The 20,100-nt window shown below is 40.4% G+C and overlaps 1 protein-coding gene across 3 annotated transcripts in view; it reads right to left on the minus strand.

Annotated features, from left to right (window-relative positions):
• The window catches only part of spata5 (spermatogenesis associated 5), a 496,065-nt gene that overhangs the window by 414,440 nt on the left and 61,525 nt on the right, over positions 1-20,100 (minus strand). For all 3 annotated transcript variants that reach the window (XM_041196527.1, XM_041196518.1, XM_041196509.1), the window contains one exon: positions 5,832-5,986. In XM_041196527.1, coding sequence (XP_041052461.1) covers positions 5,832-5,986 — 155 coding nt within the window. The remainder of the gene's footprint in view (positions 1-5,831; positions 5,987-20,100) is intronic.

Here is a 20,100-nt window from a genome sequence, read left to right on the forward strand (position 1 = left end):
ACTTTATTGACTATAACTAGGTCACATATCATTGAACCAGCTTTGCAAATCACCATTATGAATCAAGTCACATGTTTGATCAGTACAAACATGCAACATGACTTGATGCATTCAATAAGTAATAATGATATGGAAAAATAATGGCATTTGAATGACATGCGCTTTTATTGATGCTCAAATCAATAGGAAATGTGTAGCAAGGAACAAATACTTCGTGAATTATAAATTACAACTGGTTGCTGGCCACTGTTAGGTTTGTGAAAATGGCATCGCACCTTCATTGCTGCATTTGCACCTCAATTGCTCATTAAACTAACCACAGGAAATTAAGTTTACTAATTCAGTATCCTTTTAGTAACATGATATTTGTCAATGACCACCAACCAACCTCTCTGGCCCAGAAAGTGAACAATTAAATTTATGGAGTCTCATTCCTTCGGGTTGTGAACAAAAGGGAGATTTAAGGGGCATAAAGAGATTTAAGAGACAGGTTTAAAATTTTTGTTTTCTTCTATAACTTTTAAAAAAAATTTTCTCTCTCCCTGGATCCAATCTTTCCTTCCCTCTCTGTATTTCTCTTTGTGTATCTAATTTGACAGTGAATTAATTCACTCCAATTCAACTTCCTTCTTCGTCTTTCCTCTGTTTATTTCTCATTGGTTAAGGAGATACACTGTACCTTTCTTTACCAAGGTCCCAGATGCCTTCACTGTGCTGTTATTAGTAACTTCTGGGGGCAATTTTTAAAAATCTCAACCACAAGAATAAGTCAAAAAGGCGCAATGTCAGCTGCCCCTAACTCCCCCTTCCCCAGCAAAATATAGGCCAAAAATTTATATGACTTTTATTTTGAAATGGACGGTGAGCTGTAGAGATTAGTCATAGCTGTGGAATAAAACTAGTTTCAAACAGTCAATCATTCAGATCCGGTTTGTACCACACATGCAATTAATTTCCCTTCATTACAGGGTCAATTTTCCGATTCGAAAAGAGAGTTGGAAGTCCATTATAGTTGAGCTGCAATGCAGCACAAACTTTGGCACAGGCTTATACTTGGTCACGTTTTATATTGCCACGCAGCCCTCTGTGCAAGACATCATGCAGATGTAAATCCTGCCACCCATTACACTATTTATAATGCAATACCACCCATTTACCCCCCCTAGCATATTACTCAATGTCAGTCATTGATTGCTCTATATATAAAAGCCTGTGTTACTCAGTTATTCCCCTGCAATCCAAGGCTGTATATCAACTATCCAACTGGCAGCATTGAATATAAATAACCAAGATAACTATTATCTTCTATATAATTTACTATAGAATAATAAAAATGTAAAACTCAAAGCAGTTTGAATATATTTAACACTTTAAATACCAAACTGACACATTCATTTCATTCACACATCAAAAAACAAGTTAGCTTCTTCCATTTACACTTTTAAAATCAATGATGAAATTTGGTTCAAAGCAACATATCAATAATTCTCTTTAATTGAGCACGTTCATACTGGATCACACTGTAGGATTGTAACAAAGGGCAAAAAAAAAGATTAGTTCAAATGATAACTGCCAATTGGCTCAAATATCCCACTACGTAAATGTGAATCAAAATGTAATTCCTTTCATTAGACAGTTAAGAAAAGTTACCAATCCGCATGAGCAACCATCACAAAACAAGCTAATCAGGTTGGTCATTTTATCCCCCAGTGCCAACAAATCCCACAAAAACAACAATCCAATCCCTCAGAAAATGCTTGCAGTTTTTTTTTTACAGGGACATGGTGACTTTTTGACCCGGATGAGAATATAAATAAGAGGGCAGTTGGACCAAGCTACTGACCTTCCTCAGAACTGGAACTTCAATTCTTGGCTTACACTTTATTGTCCTTTTTTGTGCCTTAAAATCTAGAAAGTTGCACACGCACAACCTGAGGCCTCATATTCTGCCTTAGTTAAAAATTTCACCATCATCTTCCTTCGCCCTATACCTTTGCTGATGCAAACTTCCACCCCATCTTCAACTTCCATTTCTTCTCCAAAGTCCTTAAACATGTTTTCACCTCACAAATCCCTGTCCATCTTTCCACCGGTCTTTCCTGCATCTCACCAATTAGCTTTCTGGCCCCTGCCACAGCAAGGAAACCACCTTCATGAAAGTCAGAAATGGCATCCACTGTGATTGTGATATATTATCCTTGTTTATCTTTTCCAGCAATCCTCGACACAGTCAACCACACTGCCTTTCTCCAAAACAGCTCCTCTGTTGTTCAGCTGATTGGGACTGCCCTCATGCAGTTCCATTCTTAACGTATCCAGTCACAGGCAGAGCATCTCCAACAATGATTCCTCTTTTGGCCTCTGCACCATTAGCTTTGGAGTTCCCTAATAACCTGTCCTCATCCTCCTTCTCACAGCATGATATGAGGTCAGCTTCCACATGAACACTAAAGACACCTAGCTCTGCACCACCAGCTAGCTCCACCTATCAACCAGCATTGGGCTGTTTGGCATCAAGGGCACGATTTTCCCCTCGTCGGGCGGGCACAGCGGGCAAGCCTGGGAGCGGCCGCGAAATGGTCTGCCATCTGCGATCAGGCCCTGACCACAATTTCACACTGGCTTGCCAATTAACGGCCAGCCAGTATGAAACGTGCACTGAAAGCCTCAGTGCTGCTCGGGTGGGGGCAGGAAGAGCGTGAGCGCTGAAGTTTGCGCATGTACAGGGCTGCACTCACTGAAAGTTCCCTGAAGGCTGCCTCAGGGAGCTGAAGATTTTTAAAATGAAAAATGAAGAATCTACAATTAATATAAACACGTCCCCACATGTGACTTAGAAACAGTTTTTTTATTCATTCATGGGATGTGGACTTGGTTGGCTGGGCCAGCATTTATTGCCCATCCCTATTTGCCCTTGAGAAGGTGGTAGTGAGCTGCCTTCTTGAACCACTGCAGTCCATGTGCTGCAGGTATACCCACGGTGCTGTTAGGAAGGGATTTCCAGGGTTTTCATTCAGCTACAGTGAAGGAATGGTGATATATTTCCAAGTCAGGATGGTGAGTGACTTGGAGGGGAACTTCCAGGTGGTGGTACTCCCATCTATCTGCTGCCCTTGTCCTTCTAGATGGTAGTTGTCATGGGTTTGGAAGGTGCTGTCAAAGGAACCTTGGTGAATTTCTGCAGTGCATCTTGTAGATGGTATACACTGCTGTTACTGTGCGTCAGTGCTGGAGGGAGTGAATGTTTGTGGATGTGGTGCCAATCAAGCGGGCTGCTTTGTCCTGGATGGTGTCAAGCTTCTTGAGTGTTGTGGGAGCTGCACTCATCCAGGTAAGTGGGGAGTATTCCGTTACACTCCTGACTTGTGCCTTGTAGATGGTGGACAGGCTTTGGGAAGTCAGGAGGCGAATTACTCGTCGCACAATTCCTAGCCTCTGATCTGCTCTTGTAGCCACAGTCTTTATATAGCTAGTCCGGTTCAGTTTCTGGTCAATGGTAACCCCAGGATGTTGATAGTGGGGGATTCAGTGATGGTAATGCCATTGAATGACAAGGTGCGATGGTTGGATTCTCTCTTGTTGGAGATGATCAGTGCCTGATTCTTCTGTGGCGTGAATGTTTCTTGCCATTTGTTAGCCCAAGCCTGGATATTGTCCAGGTCTTGATGCATTTGGACATGGACTGCTTCAGGAGGAGTTGCAAATGGTGCTGAATTCATCACCGAACATCCCCACTTCTGACCTTATGATGGGAGGAAGGTCATTAATGAAGCAGCTGAAGATGGTTGGGCCAAGGACACTACCCTGAGGAACTCCTGCAGTGATGTCCTGGAGCTGAGATGACTGACCTCCAACAACCACAACCACCTTCCTTTGCGCTCGGTATGACTCCAACCAGCAAAGAGTTTTCCCCCAATTCCCATTGACTCCAGTTTTCCTAGGGCTCCTTAATGTCAAGAGTAGTCATTCTCACCTCAATTCGGGAGTTCAGCTCTTTCATCCATATTTGAACCAAGGTTGTAATGAGGTCAGGTGCTGAGTGACCCTGGTGGAACCCAAACTGGGTGTCAATGAGCAGATTATTGCTTAGCAAGTGCCACTTGATAGTGCTGTTGATGACCCCTTTCATTGCTTTACTTATGAACATGAAAAAGGACATGTTAAAAATGAGTTTAATTTTTTTAATTGTTTTTAATTCATTGTTGGAAACCTCATCCCGCCCATGGATGAGGTTTCACAAAAAAATGCAAAGGCTGCCTGCCCTATTTGCCCATCCACCAACCGTAAGGTTTGGCAGGCAGCGAAAAATTTTCTACTTAATTACCTGCTTAAGGGACTTAATAGGCCTCTTAATTGTCAGTGGGTGCGCTGCCGACTCTCGCACATGCCCGCCAATCGAAATATTGCACAAGTGCGTGATGACGTTGGGACGCTCGCCCGACGTCATCGTGCAATATTTCACACTCGAGCATGCGCCCACACGCCAAGCTGAAAGTCCTGGCCCAAGTCCTGGTTGAGACTCCAGTTAAATATTATGAAAACTGAAGTCACAAACTCTGCACCCTCACCATCAATTTCATCACCTTCCCAAATCACCAACCCAGGTTGAAATAGACACCACCTGGAATGCTTGGAGTCAGGTTGCGTACCTCAGGTTGCGTACCTTTGCAGGGGAGCTATGCAGATTCATGAGAATGATAACAGCACTTAAAGGGTTAAATTAGGAGGCCAGGTTGCATAAACTTGGCTTTTGTTCTCTTAAGTTTAGATGGTCAAGATCTAAGGCAGGGCATTTAAAATAATAAAAGGATTCAATAGGATAATACAAAACAAGATGGGATAATTTTAAAATGAGAGCTATGCCATTTAAGGGCAAAATAAGGAAGCACGTTTCCTACGCAAAGGTAGTGGAAATCTGTGACTCATTCGCCAAAAGCCTTTTGATGCTAAGGTAATTTAAATTTTCCAGACTGTGATCAACAGGGGTTTGTTGGGTAAAGATATCAAGAGGTAAGAAACAAAGGAAAGTAAATGGGGTTGAGGTAATCAAGTCATGATCTAATTGAGTCCCAGAATAGCCTCAAGGATCTGAAAGGGCTACTCATGTTCCAACTCATCACTTGCCCCTTCCCACACTGTCTTGCTTCCACCCACTCCCCATTTTCCAACTCTTCCTATCCCCTACCACATTCCACCATTCCCCCAATCTTCCTCTTGCTCCATTCCCCAACATGCTCTGCTGCTGATCTAAGATATAAGATGTAATTGGAAATTAAAATATCTTCACTATATATTCTAACAGACAATAAATTGCAATGTCAAAATGACTTCCATTAAAATATAGAATTTTGAGCTACATGCTGCACTGGCGCACCTAAATAGGTGTACTTAAACCATAATTTATGGAATGACCTTATTTGGACACAGTCATCAGCCAGTTTAAGATTCAATGTTCTGCAGTATACTTTCTAGAGGGTCCACCAAACCAAATTCCAGGTGCACCAGAACAGGAGTCAAAATTGAGCAAACACAATAAAAAAACTAAATTCAAATTAAGCAGAACACTATCAAGTGTCTACTCAGAACAAACAAAAAATGGCAACAGTTACACAAAACTACAGCTTTTTCTGGAAATCACAAGACTAACATTTCTTTTTATTCTGGATATACTGATATTGAAAATCTACATATCCTGCCTAAGATAAAATGTGAGTTCCACCCAAACTAAGCATCTGCTTCTTCCTTGGCATATGAACCTGGAAGCTGAAAGTTACACTTTGCAACATATAAACATAAATCAACACTATTTTGCTGTTTTAGTAATAACTTACTTTTGGCACATCAATAGTCACCTCCCTCATGGCACTAGGCCTGACATCATTCATCGCTTGCAGGAAATCATTAAAAGTTATCTTCACTGATTCAGCCACCTCATTATCTGAAGGATTGGCGCATTCTCCAAGTGCCCGACGCAAAGCGTGCAAACCTGTCAGAAAGAGAAACATTTTTATGGGTCACCCATTTTGTCTGGAATTTTCTGAATAATACATTTTACTTTAAAAATTAGTCTTAATTCTAAACCAAATGCCACCATATTTCTCAAACTTTGCAAAATATTTTTAAGATGCATTATGTATCACTGGTGTCTACTTCAAATTATTAAATTCAATGCAATCACTTAAATATTACTGCATCATGTATCAAGCAATGCGATTCACCAACAATTTACACAAATAATATGCTCATCAATAGCTTGGCTTTAAAAAGAATAGAATGGAGTGGTAGTTCACAGGTGTGTATCCGTGATTCAAACTGAAGTTATCAGTCTTAACTGATATTAAGCAATTCAGTTGAATGCAGAATTGGCATTTCCCTTCAGTTAGGAAGCAAAAGACAGCTGGGTAGCACAGCGGGTTAGACACGGGTCTTATATTTCTGTGATTTTGGCTCAAATCCAACTAGACAGATGAGATGAACGTCTCCTTTGTCTGGCTGCAAGGATCTGATATTCAATGAGTTTAGACTGTCTCAATCCAGTTCCTCGTATGCATGGACTTGAGCACAAAACTCTCACTAACTGGTAATAGAATTCAGGCAGGTAGAAGCATACTGCATGTCAGGAGAGGAAAACATGTCACAGGGCTGCAGTGATCTTCTGAGGCTGGACCTCACTAGGGAAAAGGGAAATTTGCTTTAAATCTGACCATAACTGATTTATGTGTACTTGGAAGCTGAAATGTGAAGAGCTCCATTTCCCAGCACCAATATCTCTCACCTTGATAAATACATGTTTTTTTTAAAGGAAATAAAACTGATGGAAATTCATCTCTTGGCCACACATATGTAGCTTTATTACCCTGAGCTGGAGTTGCTTAAACAAAGACCTACATTTTCAGCTGTGAACGATGTGTGGTATCCTAAAAATGTCTTTGTCCTTTTTGCTTTCCTTTATTTCTTTCCCTCTTCTGTAGGCAAAGGTTTATATGGGTATGGTCCGTAGCTGTCACCATAATTGTCTCTTCAGAAGCACTTGAGTATAGGTACTGTTGGCAGTCTTCTTGTGCAGGGGCAAGAGGGGTCAGCATCGCAGTCAAACCCAATCCTACCTTTACTTGATGCCTACCTGTTCACTTTCTAACAGGGGTCGCCAAGTGTGAAAAGGCTGATTAACCGCATTGTGCACCCACATCAGCCCAGGTATATTGAGGCTAACTGTAATGTCCTTAGTATTTCTCCAGCTGCGGTCAGTTTAATACAACACAGACCACTCATTATTTTTCAAAGTGTACATATACAATTTTGAAATTAATTTTCTGTCACTGAAAATGTAACTTATTAGCATATTTTTCCACAGCAGTGAATAATTTCTGTGGAATCTATAGGCTGGAATTTGCTGGAAAACACAAAGTCGACACATGCTGTTGTTAAATTGCAAGTTGGCAAGCAACCTGCAGTAAGGAAGAGATACCCCACAAACTGTCAATCACTACAGGTTACTTGGCAACTTGGCCACCATTAGCCTCGGAAAATGGCAGCTCCCCTAAACCTCGCCATGAGTTTTGTGAAATTGCGGTATTTGCATATTAATTGATCATTAAACTTGCCACAGAAAGTTACATCAAGTAATTAATAACTCATATATGCTTTTAACAATGTGATAATTGTTAATGATTGATAATCGACCTCTCTAGCCCAGAAAAAGAACATTTAAATGGAGGCTCTTTCGGTCAGGTATTAAATTATTGCCAGAGAATTTAAAAATGGTAAAATTTTAAATTTCACAAGACTTGCTCATGTTTTCTTTATGCCTTCTTTTTTTCTTTATCCAATCTTTCCTTCCTTCTCTTTATTTCTCCTTCTGTTTCTGATTTGGCATTGAATTCATCCACTCTAGTTCATCTTCCTTCTCAGTCCCTTGTTTATTTCTCAATTCTTAAATCTCATTGGTTGTGCAGATACACTGTTGGCTCTGTGGGTAAGGGCCCAGAAGCCATGTTGCCTTCTCCAATTCACTGTTAGCTTGCACTTCCAGCAACTCTCAGGGCAAAACATTTATGAGCTGAAGGGTGTCAGATTAAATCTATGTAACTGAGCACAATCAGGAAATTCAAAATTCTTTTTTAGGAACAAAGTATAGTTGGCACACTGGGGTAGCAGGTAATTATTTCTTCACTAAGCCTTGGAAAAGTTAAACATTTATTTTACCTGTTGGCTGTAAGACTCCGACTTGATGAGTTGGGCCAACTCTTGCCAATTTCTAGCAGATATGGGCCCAGAGCAACAAAAAAACTGCCCTTAATTCAGCATTAACTGACAAGCTCACTAGAAAATGGTGCAAAGCTGGCTAATGCCGGAAAACAAAACGGTTTCAATACTGCACAAAAAGTACTCTTCAACATTGGGACAGATAGACGGAGCTTTACCCTGTGCCCGTGCCAAATCTGACATAGGAGTGAGTGCTTGATGCTAGCTTGATGCTAAAGTCAAAGTGTCCAGTACAAACAATCCTCATTAGTAAGTGCAAGAAGTCACCGCAGATGTTTTTTTAAGTAGCACAACCTATTTTAAAATTTTAGGGCTGTATTTTCTTCTATTCGCTAATTTTTGTGAAAAATAGACACTGTTTTTCAGCAAGGACATTCTTACCCTGAAATTAGCAAACTGAAAAATATGGTTTTTGATTTTTCAAAAATGTTAAAATGTGTCTCCTACTTCACATGTAAATGTTCTTTGAGAGTTTTGCCCCCAGTACTATTAAGCACACTTATTAACTATCTGATATGTTGCTGGAGACTCACTATTATCTTACTCCTGTCCATCAATATTTCTCTGAACAGCCATTCATGCAGCAGTTATCTGACATAATATGGCTTAATTGTTGCAAAATTTTATTTTGTTTTCATTACTTACATTCTGATTGTTGGGTGCTGTCCCTCCGTAAAACAGATAATTAATGAGCAAATTTGTTGATAAAGAACTCAGCTGAATAAACCTTGAGCGTAAACTGGTCTAATTTAATCCTTTTTCAATTTAAAGTTTTAAGTTGAAATCGTCAAAGTATGTCCTTCTTCAGCTAATATGTCTCCCACGGCTCCTGATTAGATGGAATAGGCTGACCGTTGGCAACTATTAGCAAAGCCCGATCTTGCCGAGAGCTTACAGCCACCCATGTTTTGGCAGGGGTCAGTGGATAACAATCAGGAGTGGAAATCCTGGCTGATTTTCCCTCATCTTAAAGCTTAAGGTGGGAGCTCAATTGTTGCACTGCCCAGTTTGAAATAAGCAAATGCAACATTAATACAGGCCAGGAACTTTGCCTAGCACCTCACCTGCTCTGCATGGCCCAGTCATATATTGTTCAGTAACTGAGACTCTGGGGCAACAAGCACAATAATATTTATGATGAGATTTTCAAACAGTATTATTGAGAAAGAAATTACTTGCTTCTCACTTTTTTTTACATTTTTGCTGGAAAACAGGCCACAAGGTTGAATCAGGCTTATCGCACCATCACATTCCATGTTAAATATTAGGTCCATAGATTAATAGACTCATCAAAGTTCAACCCTTGCTCTGTTTTTCCCTCAACAGAAACTAAAAATATTGAAACTGAAAAGGTGTGTGGTTCAGTTTCAGTAACTCTATTTGTGTGGCTGCCCCACGCAACTGCAGCGCTGTTATTCTCATGCTTACACAATGACATTAACATTTTTCCTTTTCCACTCAACTGAGTTGTCAGAAATAATAAAAGCAGTTCTTCAATATTTCCAACAACGCAGTAATAGATCAGCAACCTTAAAACTGAAAATCTTGGAATATAATAGCATAAGAAATAGGAGCTGGAGTAGATCATACAGCCCCTTGAGCCTTCTCCACCATTCCATACGATCATGGCTGATCTTCTATCTCAACTTCACTTTCCTGCCCTGCTCCCGATATCCCTTGATTCTCTGAGACCCCAAAAAATCTGTTTATTTCAGCCTTAAATATATTCAACAATGGCACATCCACAATCTTCTGAGGTAAAGAATTTCAAAGATTCACAACCCTCTGAGTGAAGAAATTTCTCGTTATCTCAATTCTATGTGATCGACCACTTCTCCTGAGACTCTGCACCGCCCCTATTCTAGCTTCCCCAGCTAGTGGAAAAAAAACCTCTCAGTATCAACCATGTCAAGCCCCTTAAAATCCAAAAAATCCCATCTCAAACATATTTAAAAAAAAATCCTGTGTGATTATCAAGGTGTGGGATGCTAATGATTGGAACAAAGAAACTACCAATGTCGCATCAAGCCCTCTTTATCCAGTCACAGCACAGTCAAATGCAGACTAAAGATCCCTCCATGCTGCCCAAGTGCATGACGAGCATCCACTACTGAACGAGTGCAATATTTTTCACATGAAAAGTTATCAAGGGCGTTGGGATGAATTTTCCTGGTTTCATGGTTGTGGACTTGGAGATTGGGGGGAGGGGGTGACTCAAGATGGCTCCCTGATGCATTCTTACTACGAAGGAACATTCGCAGGGATGTCTGGAAAGCTGATTGGTTGCCCACAGGCCCATATCATGAAGGCGGGCATCCAGGCAACATTGTTAAGGCCCCAATTAGGGGAGATTTTGTGGCCACCAGCTCAATGATGCCCCAAATGATTACTCTGCACTCTGATAATGCTTTATTTCCATCCATGCTTCCGGTTTCTGATCTGCTTCAACAGTGCCTATCCTCCCAATGGGGCTGCCAAATCTCCAGAACTGCTGGGCCAGCAGTATCAGGAACCTGCCAGCTATCCATAAAAAGATGAATGCGGAGGCAGCCAATTAGGAGGCCACCTCCCAGAAAATTGCACTGCCAGCAAGTGCAGGCTCAGAACCCCCATTTGATCCTGACATCTGGATCGCGAAGCCCACAGGAAATTCCTGCTTGTTAACTCTGTTTCACTGTCTCTCTATGGATGCTGCCAGACCTGCTTTGTATTTCCAGGGTTTCCTGCTTTTATTTCAGATCTCCAGCATCCGCAGTACTTTGCTTTTGTGTTAGTGACATTTTGAGCTTTGTGATGTGGACTTATTTCTGTTTAGAGACAAACAGAAGAAAACAATATTCCAGTACAAATTTACTCTGTAACATGTTTCATCCATTCTTCCTTTCCACCTCCTATGTATTGGCTCACATTACAGCCATTTTTCCAAGGCTCTTGAACAACTCAGCCAAGTGTTTTTTTTTCACAATAAGTCTAAACAGTAAGTGCTGACTGACTAATCAACTATTATTGTTCTCAGCTAATATTCATATGCACATGTTGACAGAGTCTACCTGATAGCAATCGGAAACAATTGTGGAGCTTCCATCATTGCCAACTTGAATTTATATAGCAACTTTAACCTAGTAAAATGCCCCAAAATGCTTCACAGGAGTATTATCAAACAAAATATGGCACTGATCTACATTCGGAGATATTAGGGCAGATAACTAGAAGCTCAGTCAAAGTAGTAAGTTTTAAGCAGCACCTTAAAGGAGAAAAGAGAGGTGAGAGGTTTAGGGAGGGAATTCCAGAGTTCAGAGTTCCACACATTGTCGAATAGACGTCTGTTGTAGCTGCACTGGAATAGGTTGGCTAGGAGCACAGCTAGTTCTGGGGCTCAGATCTTCAGCACTACTGCCAGAACATTGTCAGAGCCCATAGTCATTGCTCTAGCGGTGCGCTCTTTATCTTAATATTGTCAGAGCCCATAGCCTTTTCTCTATCAGTGCACTCTTTTTCCTGATGTCATGTGGAGTGAATTGAATTGGCAGAAGGCTGGCATCTGTGACGTTGAGGACTTCAGGAGGTGGCCAAGAAGGATCATCATCATCACTTTGAGCTGAAGAAGGTTGCAAAACTTCAGCCTTGTTTGACGCATTCACATGCTGGGTTCTGCCATCATTGAGGATGGGGAGATTCATGGAAACCCTCCTCCTGTTGGTTAGTTGTTTAATTCATTGCCACCATTTACAACTGGATATGGTGTTACTGCAAAGTTTTGACCTGATCAGTTAGTCATGGGATCACCTTAGTTCTGTCTATCGCATCTGTACGCATGTAGTCCAGTGTGTAGCCTTCATCAGGTTATCACCAAATTTACAAGTGAGCCTGCTGCTCCCAACATGGTCCTCCATATTTCTTGTTGAATCAAGTTTGATGGTGAAGGAGGACCGAGGGATATGATGGGTCTTGGTAGTATATAATTCTGCTGCTGCTGTTGGCCCACAGCCCCTCATGGGTGCCTAGTTTTAAGCTGCTAATCTGTTTTCAATTTATCACACTTAGCATGATGGCAGTACCATGCGACATAATGGAATGTATACAGAGTTAAATAAATTGCTTGATAATAAAAAGCTGCCAAACACACATTTGAACAAATTCCATGCATATTTGCATTCAAATTGAACAACTACGAACCTTTCCTTGGGCGCTTAGCACAGACAAGCCAAGTAAAATCTAAAAGTAAAAATAATTGTATCAAGTTAAGCTGGGATAGGATCTCTGTTTCTGAAGTTGATTTTTACTGACTTGCATATTGTGACTAAATTAAATAAAGCTAAAGCCATTTTAAATTTTAGACACAATGCATAATTTTGTAACAAGCTTTAGGAACACTACAACATTACAGGTTTGGGAGCAGAGTGGGATGGGGGTTGATTGTGGGGAAAATCAGCAAGGGTTTCGATTTCTGATCATTGTCCAAATGTGGATATCAGGAGACAGAGTCATGCATAGATGTGATGTTCCCTTCAGTTAAAAAGCTTTCCAACAAATTGTCGGGGCTCATACATGAAAAATTGCCAGATGGCAAACAGCACATGTGGAAATAGCAATAATACCTCAGTAATTGTTGAACAGCTTCTGGGAAGGAGAAAGATGGGGGGAAAATGACAAGATAAAAAAAATGTGATCCTGTGATCGGTTAACATAAAATTCTGTCTTCCGATCCACAGCAGGGACAAAAGGTCAAAATCTGCAGAAACGAACCCCACTTCATATAGGGAGATCTGTTTGTGATTACTTGGGCAGTCAACAGTTCAGTGGAAAAAAAGAAAAACATTTAACATAAAATAATACAAAAAAACCACAAACTGGAAATTGAAGAAAGTATCTTCCTGTTTCCTTTTGTCATTATCTCTGCTAGTCTTTCCAAATACTCCCCAGTGAATACCGTGGCCAGCATTGATGCTTAACCCTTTGAATCCTGAATTCCCAACATAATCCACAGCTCTCCACTCGCTGTTCTGCGGCATAAAACATTTATGAATAGCAAAATTCCCTTACTTTAAATATTATACAAGAGAACATGGATCCTTGCAGTCCCAGTTTTGTCATTTTCTCAGACAAACTCCACTGTAGATGTGCAAGGGTTAAGATACACACAGCAGAGGAAGCTATTTGCCATCAGACATGTTCCTATCCTGTTTATTTTTTCAAGATCTGACTGAGCCTCCATAAAAACAGTTAATTCTCCAGTCCAGCACAAGGTCAAACTGTTCCAGGCCCAGTCCTGTTTTCTCCCTCAGGCTACACATCAATGCTCTTCCGAAACCACTGCCGGATAAGTGGGGGACTTGTTCTGAATTAATGCAAGAAAACATCTGGTGCAGGCTTTGGCAAGGAAAATCAATCTGATTACAGAGTCAAGTACTTTGTTTTCCATCAGCATTAATTAAAATAAGTTCAGTTGTGTTCAATAGGAAACACAAGCAGCTTGTCACCAATAACAGAAAAATCAATTTTAGTAACGGAAATTGCTTCCCAGAATACAGAGTTTTGAAAATTGCCTAGGCACTTCTTTGGCTGATTAACTTTATATTTGCCGTAAAAAGGTGCTCAGGTCCCATCGCCATCATTTCTAAAGATTAATATTCCTGCTAGCTGAATGTTCTGAATGTTAAAAGGTGCAAATAATTTGTCTGAAATTTTTAATATCTGACACTATATTAAAAAAAACTTCACCTATTTTGGCAAATTCATGCTGAATTGATCCTGGTGACTATTCAGAAATTAAACAGAAGTAGTATATTTTGCAAAATGAAGATGCACGTGGTTTGAATTACAGTTGAACTTGAAATACTAGACCCCTTATTGGACACTCTAGCCAAAAAACTAACATCTGACCTGCATACAGTTTTTTAAATTCAACCTTCACCAGTGATTTTTGTAGCTATGAAGTTGCTGTTAGTTTATGTGAATGATCATAAAGCTCCAGCTTAAGAAGCCTCTATTCCTCGTTTCTGCTACAGCATAAGCTCAAGTACTGACACAAGATTCCTATGAAAATACAGGGAGAAAGGAACTAAAGCAAGGCCATTCAGCCCATTGAGTCTATTCCACAGATATGATTTAGCATGGAATGGCACAACACACTCAATCCAGGAGTAAACAAAACACTGATCCCATAACGCTAACCCTGATCTACACTGAGCGAGTGGTCTGTCATTTAACTACAGTTAATGGTGATAATGATCAAAAATAATAGTAGCATGAGTCAAAAATGGGTCTGTTGCCTAACAGGGGGACAGAAAGAGCATGGTATGGATTTTATTACAATTCATAGACTACAATGGTCAAAAATTTCACAAACAGAACTGTTCCTGCAGCTTGGCTGCAAAAGGTATAAGGCTAGATGGATGGACGCTATCCTGGGTTGAATCATGGAGATTTGGGAATGGATGAATATCCTCAAGTTGACTTTTGCAAATTAGTTAGTTCCATTCAAAATTTTCCCACAGGGATTAAATGGATGGGTACTGTTACGGACCTTCCAAATATTAAATGTCAATTTCATCTGCTGGACTCACATATGGAACTTTTTTTTTTAAAAAAGCAGTTTTAACTGTTAAAACAAAGGCACTGAGGTAAGATGGCTGTCACAGGTCATCTGACATTTGGGTTTGCAAGCTGGCTAAACTTCTGGAAGCTTCTAAAGGTGGATTACAATTAACATGCCCAGCCCACATCCTTGTGGAATGTTGCATCTGCGCCGGTCAGGACTTAGACTAAGGCCTTATTGCCCTTGAGGTTTTGGTCTGACTGTCTCCAGGACTAAAAGGTAACAAAGGAGAACTAACAAAACTTATTATGCACAAGGGAAGTGCTAACGATGCCCATCTGCCTCCATTATATGTGGTTGGTTTAGACCATGGGAGGTGGAAACTCCTTAAGCTATCGCTTGTTTTCCATTGTATATCAAGTTGTCACATAACAAACTCTGATTTGTGAAAGTCTTTTATTACAAAGACTCTGCTAACTTTGGGGCAGTCTGGGGGAGGAATATCCGAAGGCAAAAAAAACGCTGTTTCCCTCTTTCTCTTTCAACTAAAATGAACCCAGCCAGCTTATATGAGACTGTGGACAACAGACAAATAAATTCTAACAAAGATTTGAAATTACAAAGCAGCGTTTCCAGGAGAAAAACCCAAGGACCACAGCTCAAGAACTGCCTCAGCCATAAACAACAGTGCAGGACTCATAATCAATGTACTGTTTATATCTTTGGCTTTTATTGTTGAATCTTAATTTGGCCAAAAGTTAACCTCCACTATTTTGTAACTTGTATTTTTGCATGCTTATGTGTGTGTGCATACATTTGTGTAATGGCTTTTTAGAAAGATTTTAATATCTTTATCTGTTTAGGATTTTAGCACGATAAAAACTAACCCCTTACTCGTTTAAACTCAAGAAAGCCTATTATACTGATTTCTTTGCATTCAGCATGTAAATAGTGAAGCGCATACACTGAATTCGCACATTCCTCCTCATAATTTTTTTTAAAACCCTGTTACAATCAACTGAGGAGTGGGGTAAAAGGGGAAGTCCTTGCACCTGCCCTCACCTGGTCATAGTAGATATTTGGGAGCTAGCATCTGGATTTGAACCAATAGCTGTAACAAGATGAATTAGAAATGGGAACAAAATTAATCCCTAGACATGAATTAAAAAAATTCCAGTCCAGGTTTTCTTGTGTACAGTGCTACGGCACTAACATGTCCACTTTCATGGCTAGTGCTTTTCTAGAATAGGATGAGTTAACTTGGAACAGTTTAAAGACCTTATTCCTTGAAGATTGAAGAGTATGACTAGATATTTAGAGAAAGAAATCCAACCAAAACCTAGGAAACCTGAAATTCAAAAACAAGAGGCCAACAATCTGGAAAGTGAATTAGAGGAGATAAGCATAGCGATGGAAACAGACAAAACTAGCTTTAGCAAAATTACAGCTATAACAGAGAAGGCTAGAGCTAGAACTCCAGGATAGAGAAAGAGAGGAGAAAGTTAAGCAGAAAGAGTGTGAGGGAGAGGAAAGAGCATTTCAAGAAAGGGAAAAGGAAAAGGGAGCTGCTGGAACAGAGGGAGGAAAGAGAATTTCAATTGAAATAGCCTGAGCTGAGAGGGGTAAAGATCCACTGGACCCAGTGAGGGCATCCATAGTGAGGGAACAACCCTAACTCAGGGCAAATTGGTGAACTTTTTAAATTCTCCCAAAACTTGACGGGGGAGACATAGAGGCATTTTTCATTTAATCGCGCAAGATAGCAAAGCAACTGAAATGGCCAGCAGAAAGCTGGAACCTGCTCATGCAAAACAGGCTAGCAGGCAAAGCCCACAAAGTTAGCTTACCAGTTATTTCCTGAAGCTTACCACCAGAAATTCCAAACCCTCCAAAAACAGCCTGAACCAACTTACACCAAGTTTGAAAGCAACTTGCTTTCAACTGCTGGACGAGTTCAAAAACCCACACCCTACCTCTATAAAAACCCATGAGGAAGAACAAAGGGTTTCCAGAGCTGGACATGGCAGATGATTAATTAACCCACAGACCCCTGAATAAAAGTAAGCTGGGATCCGGTAACTCTCATAAACAAGGGAGAGATAGAATGAAGGTAGGTGAAGCCAAGGCAGGCTGGAAAGAAACGGGGAAGATTGAACGAAGGGCACCACAATCCCCAACTTTTGAAAGAAAGAACCCAGATGGGAGACCAGTAGGGCACCGCCCCATATGTTTTTAGTGTGGAAAACCAGGCCATTTAAAAGAAAATCGTTTGCATGCAAAGAGACCAGAAGGGAGCCTTACTGCCAAACTAGTATCAGTAGGCATGAAAGTGGTCATCTGTGTTCAGGCATGGCTACTGGTCAAAGTAGCTACCAGGAGTTTGTATTTAAAGGGAAGATGACCCCCTAACAGGTTAAAAGAACCAGAAAAGGAGAACAACATTCTCTGAGACTTTGGCTGTTTACAGGTTTCGCTAGTAGGAAAAATTGAGGATTTTCCACCCAAGAACATGGAAAATTCCGGTGTATCAATCCAGGGTCTCACGGAGACAGTGTAGAGGTGCCACTGGTAAAAATGTATTTGCAGAGGGAGCTCATTACGGGGCTACTAACAGTGGGTTTAATCCTAATCTTGCCCATGTAAGGATCAACATTTTACTGGGAAATGTCCTGGCAGGCTGGAGGGTAATACACCCGAAAAGTCAAGGACAGTTCAGAGAGGCTGAAAAGGGTGAGTTGTGCAGGGGTGTAGAAAGCTGAAAAAGATTCAGAGGTCGACAGGGGCGCTACAGCTCACGAGGGTTGAAGTGGCTAAGGAAAAGCCACTTGAGTCAGAGGCCAGGACTAGGCCAGCAGTATTAAGAAAAAACAGAAGTGAACCCGTTGAGTTAAAAGAGGTCTAAGCCAGGCTAACAGTGTTAGGAAGGGTTAACGCACAATCCAAGGAAATTTAAAAAGGCAAAAGCCAGGCCAGTAGAGTTAAAAGAGGTCAAGGAAGGACCTGTGGAGTTTAAAAAATGTGAAGGAAGTGACCCAGAAATTGGGTTGGCAGGCACTTTCTTTTCGGATTTAAACAGGGACCACGGAAGTTCCCAAGCAGGCAAAGAGACAGTGAGGGAGATTCCCACTTAGTTGAAGAGCCACGGGGAGTACAGCAGGAGCTGAACAGCCATCTGGGGACAGAGTGTTCTAGAAGATATGAGACTGGTTAGGGAAAAGCCCATTCCCAAGACAAAAGATAAAAGGGAAGGGAACATACCCCAAACAGACAACACTTGTAGAGACCATAAGAGGTATACCAGGGAAATCCATGTGGAGTTATCCACTGGTAAACTAAATGAACAGGTTCACGTTTTAAACCCCAACAAATCCAGTAGTGTAGAGGCAAGGCCCACTGCAGGTGAGGTGAGGGAGCAAGTTCAGACACTGTATTGGGGCTTAAAATCATATTACAACCCACTCACTTCCTAGAAAACAAATATGTAAAAGTTTGGGTTTTAGAGGTAACAGCGAAAGGTTAAAACTGATCAGAGCAGATCAGCCTGGCACTTGGGAAAATTTGCATAGCAAGAGCAGTTCTGTTAAGCAGCCGGTGGACAGAAACAATGGCAGCTACAGAATCTCCCTGCCCTGTAAGTAACCAGTAACGTGGGAGCTTACAGCAATATTTTAAAAAACCTTTAGACGATACCTAATCAGAAATTAAAGAAGGGAACAGTCACATGGGTTCTGACACAATATTATCCTTTATGCCTGACCCCAAAATAACAAAGAAAATTCAGAACCCCGATAACATTTCTTCATTCGAAAAGATTGTTTATTTGTAACTACCACCCAAAAGGAAAACGCAATGTGACAGCATGTTATCTGGAAGCTAACTCAGTTTAGAATCACCTGGGCACCAAAAACTAAAACAGGATTTAATGAAACATTCCTAACAAGTCACGTTTTATTCTGCGTGATGAGGCAGCATTGTGGAGGTATGTTAATGTCAAATATTAAATTTCAATTTCACCTGCTGGGCTCACATATGGAACTTTTTTTTTTAAAATGGCAGTTTCAACTGTTAAAACAAAGACACTGACGGAAGATGGCTGCCACGGGTCACTTGACATTTGGGACTGCAAGTTGGCCAAGCTTTTGGAAGTTTCGAAAAGGTGGATCACAATGAACATGCCTCAACGACTTCCTTGTTGAATGTCGCATCTGCCTTTGACAGGACTTACCCCAAAACACCCATAACAGTTATCAATGATATGTTAGGTTGTACATGATTTGTGAATGGAGAAGACTTAATGAATGGCATGTCCTTTCCCTCATCCCATGCTTTTTTTTTGTAATGATGTTCATTGTATTATCAAAGTACAGTGAAATCAAAACCTAGGACTTGCATTTATATAGTGCCTTTCACAGTAGAAAATTTTCAAATGTAGAACTTAAGTGTACATAACAAAAATGCATTATTGCAATCTTTCTCAGGGAGAATACCATCATGAAAATAAAGCTTCAAGAGTCCAAGGGTTAACAAACGCAGCACTCAATCCATCTTCACAGTCATTTGCTCCAATTCAGGAAATCCTCTGCACAGCTTTCACCTAATATGTCAAACCCGCAGGGTTTGTTCATAATATGCTGAGGTATGAATTTGATTTTCTATGTTTTCTGACCATGACGAAAGTATTCTAGCAGATCTTTCTAAGTTAAAATTCCAGTCAATTCAAGCAAAGTTGGCAGTTAAAAAAAATTGATAAATACTGTAAATCAGAAATCAAACCAGAAAATGCTAGATCTGCACAATATGTCAACCAGCACTAGTTAACACTTCAGGTAGAAGCCCTGCATCAAAATAATTTTTCTCTTTTTAGATATGATCAACGTGCTGTGCGTTTCTAGCCTGTTTTGTATTTCAGTTTATTCCTGCAATTTTCATTTAAGCATATGATAATGCCAGGATTCCATTTCTATTAATATTTTTATACCAATTTTTGTTAATGCTTTTATACTATTCATTTTTGTTACATACAAGCTTTCTTGTACACATACACTATGCGGATCCATTGACAGACAATAGCATTTCATTATACTTTAAATCTGTTGCTCTATTGTCCAATTACAACTCTGGTATCCAAGAAAGTTTTGAAACTGTTCAAAAATTGCAGCACATCAGTGTGTTTAACACATGAAGATAGCTATGTGAATAGTTAATATCTAGTCCTCAGTCTCTATACTACCACATCATCTACAGCTGCTTGTTGAGAATTGGACAAAATCGCAGATTAAATGAGTTAACCATGTCCA

This window comes from Carcharodon carcharias, chromosome 1 (genome assembly GCF_017639515.1).
Source record: "Carcharodon carcharias isolate sCarCar2 chromosome 1, sCarCar2.pri, whole genome shotgun sequence".
Lineage (NCBI taxonomy): Eukaryota > Metazoa > Chordata > Chondrichthyes > Lamniformes > Lamnidae > Carcharodon > Carcharodon carcharias.